The 14,890-nt window shown below is 39.2% G+C and overlaps 1 protein-coding gene across 2 annotated transcripts; it reads right to left on the bottom strand.

Annotated features, from left to right (window-relative positions):
• Positions 1-1,266: 1,266 nt before the first annotated feature.
• LOC135478899 (cysteine sulfinic acid decarboxylase-like) lies at positions 1,267-11,894 on the bottom strand. Of its 2 annotated transcripts, none has more exons than XM_064758660.1 (13): positions 11,775-11,894; positions 9,166-9,519; positions 8,700-8,830; positions 8,080-8,170; positions 7,642-7,748; positions 7,232-7,347; positions 6,710-6,844; positions 6,015-6,196; positions 5,731-5,809; positions 5,107-5,306; positions 4,593-4,647; positions 2,797-2,886; positions 1,267-2,605 (listed from the first exon to the last, which is right to left on the bottom strand). In XM_064758660.1, exons 2-13 carry the CDS (start codon positions 9,510-9,512, stop codon positions 2,432-2,434), a joined length of 1,707 nt encoding a protein of 568 aa, XP_064614730.1. In that variant the 5' UTR covers positions 9,513-9,519; positions 11,775-11,894; the 3' UTR covers positions 1,267-2,431. The 2 variants fall into 2 exon arrangements, with proteins under 2 accessions (XP_064614730.1, XP_064614729.1); XM_064758659.1 differs by lacking the exon at positions 11,775-11,894 and adding an exon at positions 11,562-11,607.
• Positions 11,895-14,890: the final 2,996 nt, after the last annotated feature.

The raw sequence follows: 14,890 nt of genomic DNA, 5'->3' as shown, positions 1-14,890 counted from the left end.
ATTTCTTGCTATGTACTTTCTGGGTTCATTGGTGGTTTGTGTTGAACGCTGTTTTGGAAATTGTATGATCTTCCTGTTATTAACATGGGACATCCATTATATGGCTGTCGACAAGTGTAAAAAGTAAATTGGAGTTCTGTCCAGCACATGGAGCTGAATGTTCCTCGTTATAATTTCAACATTTCGACTCGCATGAGTTGGTCGACAAATGTAGTCCACCTTGCACCTTAACCACATTATATGAGGCGCACTCAGCCAAAACATGACCCATACCTTGACATTTGTAAAACCTTAGGATCCCAGTGGCCAGCTGTAGCCGTTTTCCACAAAACTGTCAATCCAATTTTAAACCTTATTTCCTGGGTCTTAAGTATTGAAAGTGGACAGGTCTATGAAATGTAAAGTTAGAACAAAGCTGTCACTACTTCAACTTTCTAGGTCATACGCTATGTGTTCTACGGAGCTTAGAAATTGTGACGCGTATCAAAAATCGCTTGATTGAATCGGCCCCAGGTACAATAACAAGCCCAAGCCCAGCGCTGCCGCAATTAGGCCACCGAACCTGACACAGCAGCCTCAGATCCTTTGAACTGCTGCTTAGGCAGTTTAGCTCCAACTTTGAAGAGATTAGGACAAACTCTTTTGGTGCCTAAATATTTTGACTTCAGCTTTTCCCGTTAAATGCAGCTCATTAGGTTACTCTAATCGCTCAGTGGTTTGACTTTCTTGTGATTTTACTCCCGGTTCACTTATACAACGACGTTTAGGTTTTGAAGTAGATGAAACTGGACAGCCCGCCGGAGTCCACCGCCTTTTCCCGATGTAAAACCGTAGTCGAACCCAGGACAGCTATATAAGTGCGCATGGAGAGATTCCATGTACTGGTTGGCCTTTGCATCTCAAGTGTCTTTGGTTCAAGTGTCCAGAGGGCCAAATTAACATTTAACGGAAAATTATCAATATGGATAAAAAAATTATCGAGATCAATAAACATTTATCAATATCGATAAATATTTGACGATATCGCTAATTCATTTATCGATATCGATAAACCATTTATTGATATGCTGCGATTAATATGACGTAGTACTTAGATCGTTTTACTACAAGGGCACACAGTTGTCACTTTGCGACATTATGTTGGAAAAGACACTGAAATTGGAACAAACATATGGACTCCAGATTTCCAGCAAGAAACCGACTAGCTTGTACAGTTGCTTGACAGTTATGCTCCAATAAATGATAACAGAGCACTAACGTACGTGAAATATTTTATTTTATTTGTACACTACATAAAATAAGTAACAAACGGTGACTTATGCACAAAACATAATTTCAAAAGCTAGCCTGTTGTAAAAGGCAATTGGAAGAAAATTACTCATGCGCTTGGTAGCATTGGGAAAAGAGGACACACTAGCAGCTGCTCGTAAACCATGATACCTTGTCTTATATATCCCTATACAGATGACAAACGTTAAGTGACCCAGCCCAGCTAGGCCAAATACACGATGTGAACTGAGATTCGCTTCGTACACTGAAGCATAAAGCTCCCAAGAAGCAGGATACGACACTGTAATTTCAGTCTATATTCGAACAGCACACAAATGTACACATTAAACGATATTTTCATTGTACAGCATTAATCTACAGACATCGGGTCATAAATATATAATATATAAAAACAACAAAATATTTATCATAATAAAAAAAAACAACACTTTTTCAAACAAAGAGTGATGAATGTTGCGCGTGACCAGATACTGACACAATTCTAGTGTGTTATTAAAAGGTATCGTTAACCTCCCAATTGGTTCTAGCAAATATTTCAAACTGAGGCCTTCAGCATGAGGGGAAAAGATTAACCCTTAAGCTGTTGGGAAGGAAAAAGATATCTCTCCTACTGTTGGGAAGAAAAAGAATATTCCTCAACCTGTTAAGAGATTAAGAGAGACTTGCTCTCGCAACCTGTAGGGAAGAAAAGATCTCACTCAACGTATAAGAAAGAGGGGATGGGATATCAGTTAACCTTCAGGGAGGATAGATCCTACACAACCTGCAGGGAAGATAGATCCTACACAACCTGCAGGGAAGATAGATCTTACACAACCTGCAGGGAAGAAAGGGACAGCTGTGATTCAGCATCCGACTACACTACACAAGATTGTTAACAAAATCCTGGCTTAGCCAAATAACAAATTATTGTTAAGATAAAAGCTACACCTGCAGCAGCAGCACATTAATGTAAGACACCTTACATACGTGTGATCCCATGTACAATGGAGCTATTAAATAAACAGACTGATTGAACATGACCGAATGTTCCCTGTCTTGATGGGTATAGGGAGCTGTAAGAGGCCATAGATCTGTCAAAGGTATACACCAAATGTCAAAAGTCGGTGACGTGAAAATGTTACAGACATGCAGCTGTGTTTCACAGATCGTTGCCCAGCCTTTCCACTTCGCTGATGAAGAAGTCCATGTTTTCCCTAGTCGTCTGTAAATTGGCAATAACCATCCTGAAGAAGTTGACCCTGTGTTCGAGGGGCTGGTAGCCCACGAGAACTGTCCCTTCCTTCATCATCCTCTTCTTAATTTCAGGTGCCACCTAGCCAGAAACAAGAAACATCAAATATTTAACAAAACTAAAGTTAAGACTAATCAATTTGGTACGCGCAAATTAAGATACTTGTTGTCGTCAAAAACTTTCAAACTAAGCGTAATTTGTTCGTTAACCAACAGGTATGCCTCTATTTTTAATCTCCAAACTGACATTAGAAGATTTAAAACATTGCCTACCTTTCCAATTTCGGCCCACCATTCTGTAGTTTCTGGCTGATTCCGTAGCCTGGGTGGAATGTACCAAAAACACACATTGGCGCATTCGGGCTGCAATCCGGAGCATAACGAAATATTATTACCACGCTGTTTCACTAAATAACACGGTGCAGCCAAAAAAGAAGCCAAGGTAAAAAGCAGAAAGAAAAAACACCACACACACACATATAAGTAGCAAGCATTCTGGAAGTATTGCGAAAGCAATACCTGCCCCGTACCGGTTTGAACGGTCAGAATAATAGCTTTGTGAAAGTTCACAACATAACAAAATGGTTAGAATTTGGGAGAAATTGGGCGAAACGGTCTAATACTCGATCTCCATCTGAAACTTGTCTTCGTACAGCCATTTACCAAGTTTCTTTTTAAGAATAACTTATCATTTTCAAGTCCTGAAAACTGTCCAAAACAGGACAAAAACGGTCAAAATGTTGTCAAACTGGGACGATTCTGCCCGAATTTGAAATTTGATCTGTGCCTTGTCTTGGAGGAACAATGTACCAAGTTTTAATATTAATATAATTTAATATGATGAATTGTATTGAAGTCTCCGAAAAATCATCGAAGTCCATAAAAAGGAAGAAAGCGCCCAAAATGAACGAAACCGCACAAAACTTAAACTTAATATGTACGTCATCATGGTAAGGCCATGTATTAAGTTTCATTTAAATACGAGCCGTTTTGAAAAGAGTCCGGAAAACTCATGCGTAACGGACTGACCCATGAGGGGTAAATCTAGCCATAATCTCCTTCCGTACTGGTTGCGGACTTATGGCAACAAACCAGTGAGCAGTTAGTACTGATGTAAAGTTAATCCTTGATCCTAAAAGCGAATTTCTTTGATGATTCTTTAGAAAATAAAATAGATACATTACGTTTGGATGATACCAAGAACAATTTAAACAAGTAAAATTTCTTAATTTCTATATACTTTAACAAGGATCTTAATTCACATCTATATTTTAACGGAAAGGTGCACTGAGCAGTAGATCATCACAGATGTGTTCATAGCACTACTCATTAAGTTCGATTAAGTTACATGCACACTTAATACACCTAATGCAAGGAACTACGTGTAAACTAAACCTGGAATGAACAAAGCTTCCACCGAAGCAGGATCCAGGTGATATCATGTGACAAGCAAGCAACGATAAAGTGCACGAAGAGTGACACTGCCGCCATTAAAGCTATCCACTTCGCAAATCGTCAAACTTCATTCATGCAAGGTACTGAAACGAAAATTGCCCCTGATCAAATACAAGGCCTTGTTAAAGGTGCAAATTCCACTGAACCCGATGGTCCCTCGCCAGCAGGAGATTCGGTCATCTTCCGTCTCACCTCTTTGTAACTTCATGATCTCACATATATACTACAAACATTCCAAACACCAAAACCCACGCCGTTACAAGAAAAGCCGAACAGTAATGCCATCTTATTTTGAATAATGTTCACAGTCATAAACAACAACAGCAACAACAAAATCAACAACTGCAATATACAGCGACAACTAAGTCCCTCAAGTGAACTACTCCGTTCGTGTACCCGTCTATGCTGGACCACTTCACACCCCGCGGAGCAGGTCTCCCGCGCACCACAGCTACCACTGGCCTCACACCTCGCCAAACCGGAACTAGCCTCTGCGTCTGCGTACAGCGTCTGTGTAACTGTTTACCTACCGTTTTCGCTGTGCTGTGGTTTTCTGGAACGAAACCTTGGAACAAAACCTTTACTGCTTTGACGGCCTGTGTGGCCTAAGTTACCTCAGCTAAAACTAGCTTAAATCCTGGCCTCGTCGCAATTCGATCGGTTAAGTACCTGAAAAATATAAGAGACACTGCAATGAACACATTCCATTCATACTGTCTAAATTGTACTGTATCTAAACGACCTTGAATTTTATTTTATCCAAATCAAAATTTAGCTGAGACGGGTAAAGGAGGAAACAAAAGCAAAGTGTAGCTCCATGCGATTATATTTGCCGTTGAATGGTTTAATTTTTTAAATTAATATCGCTAAGACGCGACTGTGTAAGTTTACATTTTACAGATGACATCATCTATGGATAAAATTTGATCTTCACACATTGCCTAGAGGACTGGAAAGTGAAAATCTCAAGGAATCTGGTTTATTTGGGTTATCGACCATAACTGTTGTTTTTCTGTTTACAGTAAAAAAAACTATTTACGTGGTAAGGTTTGCAATCAAAAGGTACCCTGTTCACCAAAGATTTTCGGTATATAAAGATGGCTTCATTAACAGGACTATTTTCATTACCTCGCACAGTCGAACACATTGTTGATATCTTCCTCGAATCTTGTGTTGCCTTTTGCCTTCCACAAGAGCCACAGCTTGAGGACGTCAACCTTGCGACCACACTGAACAGATTTGTCTCCCGTGTCGTAACTCACATCGTAAAATTTATCCTGTTGGAAGAGATACGTCGCTTTGGCGCTGTGACATCGATCCAATAGGTCCTGAAATCAAATACATATTTGTTCAATCAGTTTGGCATAATTGTTTGCGTCTAGTAGCATAAACTGTCGTGATGTCTGATCGCAAAGCCCAAAGAAGGAAGGAATTTTAAAAGTATAAACAGTCTGGTTTTGTTGAAGCCTATATTGTACCCTCTTGCAAGCGATGGTCTAGTTGGCTTTCCATATAGTATAATTAAGTCTATAACGTTCACGAATACCCTAAACCGGATTCCCGTGGATTAGTCAAGATGAACGTTCAACAGGTTTTTTCGTTCGACAGCAATAATAATGAATGTCAACATTTATACTTCTTGTAACAAAAATACTTCAGAGTAACAAGTCGTATAGTTTTGCCAAAACCACTGTCACCAAACACTTTCATATAGTTTTCACCAAAGAAGTGTACAGAGGCCAGGAGACTTACCTTGTGTTTGGTGAGGAACGCAGAGCACTGAAGAGGAGCTCCCATCATTTTATGAGGATTCCATGTCATTGAGTCAGCCCTGGGAATAACAAAAAAGTTAGTTTTAAAATCGATTTCCTCTACCGTCAAACCTGGCCCCGGCATTTTAAGTTAAATATTCGAGCAGGCAAGAAGTGAAATATAATTCACAAATATCAAATAGCGGTAAGACAACGACTTTTTTGTTGCATGTAACTGTACCTCAACACATACCCACCCGCCCCCCTGCTCTTTTATATACTTACTTGTGCACTCCAGCCATCACGTTCCTGTGCTTCCTTGACAACAGAACACTTCCGCCCCACGCACCATCCACGTGCAGCCATATGCCATACTGTTGGCAGATACCACTGATCTCCTCAATGGGGTCGTAAGCTCCCAGAACAGTTGTTCCTGCAGTAGCGTTCACCATAACTGGTGTAAACCCCTACAACATCATCAAATATAGTAATAGCAATAGTAGCAAGCAACTTCTAAACCATATATTACCTAAAGTTTAAAGACTCTCCTCCAAAGCAACACTTCTATCAGCCCCTAAAATGGAGCCGTTAATATATAAAGGTACAATTAAATGTCCAAAGACAAAGCAACGCATAGGAGTATAAATAGGTGTCTGTCCGGTTTTTACATCAACCGTCCTTAAGAACTATGCCTGTGTAATGCTTGATGGTGATCAGGTAACCCCAGGAGCAGCATGAGCAATAAAGACATGGAGAATATTCCCACTTTCGTGCCAAAAACACCCATGCCTTTCTCTGGATAAAGGGTACAAATGTACAATACAACCATCTTTTTTTTTTACAACAGTGTGAACAGAAAGTATTCACGCATGAAATAAAATATTTTGCTCAACACAAGGCACATCAGAGACTCTTAAATTGCCATGGAGCCCGTATTTATAAGATCACAGACACAAGCTACAAGCCACAAGACGTCGTACCTGTGAGATGACATTATCTATCGTCTTCCTGAGTTCTGCTGGCATCATCTTGCCTCGGTCATCACACTTGACAGTCATCACGTTATCCAGTCCAATACCCAGGAACGCTGCGCCTTTCTTCAAAGAGTAATGACTCTGAAACCCGAGGTAAATACATAGTATCTTGTAAAGCCTCTGAGCATACACTTCGGGAGGACAGCACAATAAAAGCAAGACAAAATCGGACATAAAAAGTTGAAAATAAATACATTTAAAACTTAATGTATTTGGTAACGCCTCAAGAACTTCTTAACCGACAATAACTGACCTTCTAAAACATAACTACTAGTAATTGCAGTGTCAGAAATGTTTTTATGGATGAATATATAAATAGTTTATTAAAGTTCAAAGTAATGCCGTCAAAAAAGATGTGGGTGCCAAGTATAAATATTGCAAATATGTACCAATATAAGTATTATGTTGAGGAAGAAACTATGTCAAAGCCAAGTCAAATTTATCAAGAGCCTGTCAACGATTCTTTACCTGCTCTGATGTAAGAATGCAGACGGGTGGGATTCCATGCATGCCCTTTGTCTTAACTTCTGGAAACTTCTTGAATCTGGCCAAACTGATGGCGTACATGTTAGAGATGGAACCCCCTGTGGACAGAGTAGATATTGTGTTATATTTCTACTTACATACTCAACTGACGATTTACAGAAACTCAAACTTCTGAACTTTCCAGGGCAGTAGATAACGCCAGATGAACTAACTTATATAAAAAAAACATTTCTCAAAAGGAATTTGTTATCTCAGAAAAAATGAAAATAACTTTTGCCTGTATAACATCATAAACAGTCCATTATAATCTGCCATCGTTGTTGACCAAAGCCAAAACATCGATATACATGATCCACACTCCAGCTTATCCTCCTACTCTGCGACGTACTCACCTGGACAAAATATACCATCTCCTTCGTTAAATCCGATTAGCGACCTCATGGTTTTAAACACTTCTTTCTCCATCAGCGTAAACAAAGGTGCCACTTCAAAAGTGTACCTGTGCAAACGGAATATGGACATTTGGTCATAAACGTCAGACATGCGCAATGAAGTGCCTCTTCCAGAGTAATGGAAACTTAGAGTGAGTGAGTCAACACTATGCTACCGAAAGATGAAATGACCAACATACTACACAACTTTGACCAGAATTACTTCAGGCAGGCAGGGTTCCCGATTCTACCCGGCAATAGTGTATATATAGTTCTATGCCTGTTCAAAATACATGTAATTATTGTATTAGTTATCGATGGTTATATATACTGGTACAGTACTTAAGCTGCGACTGCAACGCCGCAATCACTCTGCGTAAGAGGAGCAGAAACACTTACTGACTGGTGTTGAGCGCCTCTGTTAACCAAGCTCCACCTAAGCCATACATGTTGAATCCTCCGAACAACTGGTTGTAAAAATTCTGGTGACCTGTTATCAGATGTAAAGGCATATATTAGGGCATGCTGTTATGGACATCGGAGAACATTTTGTTAACTTGTCCAATTTGTCCAACAATCATTTCACTGTTTCAATGGCATTTTACGCGGTTCTTACGAATTCTTCATCTAGGCGAAGGATGTCATGTTCATATACAATCAAATTTTTCAGGAACAAAGCTCTTATGAATCACCAAAATCTGTTTAGAAAATGAAGCAGACGAACGAAGCCTCAGTAAATCTAATCATAGCTCAGAGTTACAAATTCTCACAAACTCGATTGCCTAAGAAACCACCAATTTACTTTCTTTACTGCACACATCTTTCTGTACATCAAAAGCCCCAAAAGTGAACATCTGCTGTTCCCAGACGTTCTGTCATCGGTTTTACATTTACAATCGGTTTATCCAGGAGTCTGTCAGTGCCTTAGAGGCATTATATTCTATAGAAATTAGCAGGGAATGGTTGTGAAAATAGTCCATGAGGCCGTTGGTTGTTCCCGGGTTAACAAATGGACATACCACTCTTGACGCTGTATTTGATCACTTTTCGACACATGTCCAGCAACTGTACGTCTCCAACTGGCTTGTCTTCCAGTCTCAAATCCACAAGCGATTCCAGCTCCTTGGGGTGCCGAAACTCAACCACTTTGCTGGAATGACGGATTGAATTAATCCGCATTAGTATACATATCTACAGATACATAGTCCACTGTTCTGCAGAGTCTATACAAGGATAACGCATTTTACACCAAATGATTTCCTAGTCAAATGTTAATCCATCTAACACATCATTGCATCCAATATGCAAAGCTTTGCATTGTGATTCTCAATGATTTAACGAGTTATAACGTTTCAGCCGTCAGCTAATCATCTTGTCAAAATGCTGATTTAAGTTAAAAAAATTGGTTGCAGAACCATATGAAAATTATGGGCTTTCGTTGTATCCGAAGGAACATATCACACAAACATATACAATGTAGCGTACCTTTCGGGTCTTAGAGCTTTATCCAGGGCGTCACTCATGATGACCTCTGTCAGATGTTTCAGGAAAGTCAAGTCTCTTCCACTTCCATCGGCTGGTACTCCAGAACGCATCGCGCAGCCATTTGCGAGTCCATTCTGACATTTCAACAGGGTCTGGTTTTCCATTCCATTCATAGCTTTTTTCATCTTCAACATTTTTTCCTTACTCCTTTCTACACCATTCACAATCGTCTGATCAACACCGTTACCTTGAAGCCTTGGCATTTTTGCATTTCCCATGTTCTGAACACCATTGAGTGCGCCTGACAGCGCGTGTCCATTCATAGACCCGTTCATGTTTTTGTCCATATTCTGTCTGATATCCAACCATAGAATGGAGAAGAAAGCATACATAGTCATCTCAGGGACTTATGTAGGTATATGTAGGACAAATATCAAACCATGACGTGAGTCAGTCTATAAGAATGTTCTGGTGTAAATTCCCAACATTTTTTACGTATATATGACAAAATAGACACAGATTTGTCCCACATTTCGTGTACCAATCATCAAACCATGGCGGACGTTCCAGATAAATTATCGCAAGACCAATTTCCTAAAAAAATTTCAACGCAAACCACTTAAGAACTAAGGAAATATACGTGTATAAAGAAAACCAATCAGGACACAGTCAAGGATTGACAACCATTATCCTAATGTTTTTGTTATGTTTTTTTCGGCTGTCACAATTGCAAGCGATATATACACACTCTAGCATTCACTTGTGCACGACTAATATAAATACCCCCCCCCCCCCCCATGAAAACCGGGAACTTCTTAAACCATAGTCGTTGTGCCAAAAAATCTAGAAAGTCATGACGGATGTAATATTAGTGTATCTGTCTTTATGTGCCGCCAACAAACCGCTGGCTACTGCACGTGGCATGATCGAATCTTCTGGGTTAGCTGTTCTGGGTCAGTGTGTATTTAGGGTATGTGTAAAGCGGGTCAATGCTACAGGCCAGAAAAAGGCCATATCGATTAACCGTCTGACGTCATACACAGATGGCTAGCCCACCTAAAGATGCTGTAAAAATACGAGAAGCTACATCGTGGCTGGAGCCTAGAGAAGAAAAAACAATTCTGATAGCTAAATGTAAAACTTTTCCACAACATACAGGTCTGTACATTGGCCTGTATAACATCTGCAATACCGTCTGCAATATGTCGATTTTTAAGTGTTCACAATACAAATACACGACCTCTGAGAAAAATTAAGCGACTGCTAAATTAGACGATATGCGTCAAGATTCAGCTATTTCCGACTGCATAACATAAATGCATGTATGCAAAGGCTGTGTTTCCTCACGTGTATATCTCTGAAAGAAGAACTGTCAAAATGGTATAAAGGAAAATATGCACCTCTTATATATAGTGTGTTGTGCTATACTGGTGTTGCTTTTCTATCTAAAAAAAAAAAACCATGAACGCGAGGTACAATTAAGTCATGTCCAGAAATCTTAATTTGCAGGCGACAAGATACAAATATATATGTACGTAAACGCCATTAACACTATTTTTCACCGCTACAAATTAGTATGACAAATCAGCATGACCTCACTATGTTAAATTCGTCTTCAAGTGGAACGTGTTTGATTTGGTCTATTGATACATGCAAAAATAACACTGATGTTTACAGTTGTCTTTGTAGTGTTGATCTATACATGTTATCCATAGACCACTAGCCGACAAAGAGGCGAGTTCGAACCTAGCCCTCGCTGGCTTTGCTAAGGCTTGACGTCAGGAGGTTTGTATGGTATGTGTAGCTGGCCTAGGGCTGTGGTTTTCTCCAGTCTCTGCGTGATATCACCCGCCTTCGACTAAATGAAGTATTCTTCAGTGCAGATTTCAGTCACAACCAAATACATAAATACACGAGTGACTGAGTGCTTGGGGTTTAACGTCGTACTTAACAATTTTTCAGTCATATGACGACGAACAAATCCTTAGAGTGCATGTAATGGGCCTCCTTGTTGCAGGTCGGATTTCCATCACTCTTTTACCTAGTGCTGCTTCACTGAGAAGACTTATCGAAGGCAAGTAAGCTTCCCCGCCCGAGCCATTACACTGATACTTGTCAACCAATCATTGCTATATTCCCTTAATGCTGAACACCAAGCGAGGAAGTTACTCTTTTAAGGTCTTGGTTGTTACCCCACCGAGGATTGACCACGGTTCTACAGCCTCCCGAAGCGGACGCTCTACCAACTGTGCTATCGGAGCCGGTCAAACATAAATGCAATTCCACTTTAAACCTATGTGTCATTTAACATAACATATGCCTTTAGACATGCTGTGAATAGAAAGTTGCGATTCTATCAACACTTTTCGAAAAGCGCGCATAATCATAGGTCTTACCTGATTTCCTGTGGTCAGGCTTGTTGGCAGTCAGTTTTACTGTCGGTTGTATTGTACCGTGAATTGTACGGTGAGCCCATTCAAGATACCGGTATATATACATTTCCTGTATACATCACCGCCGCTTCTGATTCGTCCAATTAAATCAAAACAAACCGGTGTGATGTGATTGGTTTATAATCGAGCTGTGCGCAGAAAATGAAATAAACAAACCTTGCACGTGATTTATCTGTGACACGCCCCCTCCACTTCTATAGGTGTAGATATTGGCCTCGTTTATTTGTTATTGGCAGGCGATTATAGGAAAATCCCCAGCCTAACCACGCGTCTGTCTTGCCGTTTAGCGATCTAGCCGGCAACAGCTGATATTATCGGTACTTTTCCTTCAGCACTTCAGGGTCAGCCAAAATAGATCACGTATTAGAGCAGCACACACTTCCCATTCACCCTGAAGGCCAGACAAAAGTGCAAGTGGACTTTCTATCTACACGTAATATTTGAAAACCATTCTGAATGAAAGATGTCGAATGTTGTAATATGTCCGTGACGCATTTATCATGGGCGTACGTGATGTCCTCTATGAATATTGCATTTCGCTCAGACAATAGTTTCATCTGCAGGTCAACGTGCGCATGGTAGCGGTCAGCTCAACACAGACGATGTAGCAAAGGGAAAGTGCGCGTAAAATTGCCCTCATTCACGCAGGCCTATACCTGTGATGGAAATCTTTTGACATACAGTGTGCAGCGCCCATCCCAGAAATAAATATAGACGTGAAATCGATCTTATTGTCAGCTGGCATATTTATACATCTGACAACCATCTGTGTTTACTAAGACTAGTAACACATGCGCAGAGGTAAAATGTGTAACGATTACCTATACATAGGATAGCTGAAGATCCTCTGCTTGGATTTGTTATACATAAAGCATAAATGGAAATCGCACAACCACGATAATCCGCCCCAAGGCGCACGAATGATGAGGTATGTCTCCGTGTACACTATTCTGCTAAACTGTAACATGTTGTTGAATATATAACACTGGCTGAAACATCAGTATGTCAATTCAGCATGGGTAACATAAATAACAACAGTCGATACGCACATGAAACTCATTATTCCATATTTTGAAATTTGTTCGAAATAGGGAATTTTAAAAGCACAATGTTGAAATTAGCTGACGGCGAACATACTCTACGATGGCGAGGGTTGGAATGACACTGCTCCTATATCTGAACACCTGATTGGTTGATGTCATTTGGAATGAGGTTTAAGTGACAGTATTATCCTTGTTTGGGATATTTACACATTCTGGTGCATCAGCACAGTTTCTGTATATTGCTGATTCCTCTTGGAGACCACTCCTCGTTTTGAACCATGGAGTTACAAGCCTCTTTTTCGGTTATAAGAGGGTAATGTCACCTTTTTCCTAATCTCCGGGTTTAAATGATTTACATGTTTTGCTGGTGATTAGGCGCCTGGTTCTGAGATCGCTGTTTCGAAACCCGGAATAGTCTCGTCCTTTTTTCAGCATTATATATTTAATACTTGCTATTCACAGAAAGTGTCTAATCTCACTAAGGATAATATGGTTACTTAATCCACTTTCTCAATAAAGAATCTTACATTTTAAATAGCGACTTTCAAGCCAAATATAACGAATTTCAAATTAGATGGATTATCATAACGTATTTTAAACTCGAAATAAGGAACGCTTAATAAGTAGTGTTAACGAATTCTCAATTAGAAATAACGATTTTCAAATTGAATTTACGAGTTTAGACTTAAAATAAGGAACCTTAAATTTGATGTAGCGAATCATCATAAATGGCTATTCATTCAAAATAACGAATTTTTATAAGTAGTAACGAATTTCATATTCGAATTAGACAATTTCAAATTCTAAGTAACCAATTTTAAATACGAAATAACGGTTTTGTGATGCCTTTTAGCAACGAATTTATGAAATTACACCTAAAATAGCAAGTCTTTAGATTCGAAGTAACGAAATTTTATTCGAAATTACAAATGTCAAGCTGATTAAGTTCAAAATAACGAATTTCAAATAGTAGTGATCAATTTTAAATTCCAATTAACGAATTTTTAATTTGGAATAATTACTTTTAATATTGATTTACGACATTAAACCTGAAATAACGAGTCATATATTCTGGTCGCCATGTAAATCAAACCGTCAAATATAGAATACGTGTTAATAGTAGCGATTAACGATTAAAAAGATGTTGTATTACTCTTATATGGGTATATTATGGATTCGTTTCCACTACCAGTTATTGACTGTCAGTTTTCAGATATCCTTGAGTATGGCGTGAAACACCGATCAAATCGAACAAGAGATACCACAATTCAAATCTAAATTGAAATTTGTTACATTGTGCTCAAAATTTGTCTAAGGAGTTTAAAATGTTTGTAATATTACTTGGATTTTACATTCAAACGTTTGAAGTTTTTTTATTTTAAATATGTCTTAAATCTTTTTCTGTTACAAATTTAAAATTTTTTATATTGAGTTGAAGAATTCGTTTAAAAGCGTAACCATTTTTACTAACAGAGGAACCAGTAAGCTACAGCTTCCGTGCATGATGTCACTACTTCGCACACGTACGATGAAAAAAGATGTCTCTCTTGTGCAAGAGAAAAGACAAATTTCCACAGATTGCTGTGTAGAGGCTAGTTCTATCATTCTCTCACTGTTGCCATCGTTAAGTCTACTGCTGCTTGTCACAGCTACCTGGTTGAACCATCTCCATGTAGAACGTTGACATTTCTCCGTCAGTACGTGTTTGACACTGGAATGGCCTTGACACGGGATATGTTGACGCACCATCCTTTAGCCGTGATAACAGGTGAATGTCTGGCCAAGTGACACTACATCGAGATATGACACAGTTATACACATACAGATACACGATGTACAGAAGAGAAAAATGACCAGTTTGTTAGTTCCGACGATCCTAAATTTTAGTGATATGACATTTTGGGAGTACTTCTCATTATTAGATTGTCGTAAACTCGCACTGAAATCTAGCACGCTAACAAATCGTTTTTAAAGACAGTCAGAATTATACATGTCTACGGTTTCTTAAGTAATTAAAGAGCAATTCGGTCGATATTTCGTTAATACCATACAGGCTAAGAATTTACCAATCAGTAAGTCATACATGGGAAGGCAATCGACAGACTTTTGATGTGTAGATCAGTTCTCAATACATCTTACAAGAAGTGTATGGGGGGGGGGGGGGGGGTGTGAACACAATGACAATTTCATCTGGCCATGTAGCATTTTTCATACACTTTCAAACAAGAG

The sequence above is a fragment of the Liolophura sinensis genome, chromosome 1 (genome assembly GCF_032854445.1).
Source record: "Liolophura sinensis isolate JHLJ2023 chromosome 1, CUHK_Ljap_v2, whole genome shotgun sequence".
Classification (NCBI taxonomy): domain Eukaryota; kingdom Metazoa; phylum Mollusca; class Polyplacophora; order Chitonida; family Chitonidae; genus Liolophura; species Liolophura sinensis.
The sequence above is the reverse complement of the archived record's forward strand: the minus strand, read 5'-3'. Positions and strand labels throughout refer to the sequence as shown.

Bases quoted from the DNA above. Each gene is read 5' to 3' on its own strand.
- LOC135478899 (XM_064758660.1), bottom strand. From the start codon at position 9,512: ATGGACAAAAACATGAACGGGTCTATGAATGGACACGCGCTGTCAGGC. The intron at 5,810-6,014 runs GTAAGTATATAA...TGTTATTCCCAG, and splicing joins GTGATGGCTGGAGTGCACAA to GGCTGACTCAATGACATGGA. The intron at 4,648-5,106 runs GTAATGAAAATA...TATATTTTTCAG, and splicing joins AATGTGTTCGACTGTGCGAG to GTACTTAACCGATCGAATTG.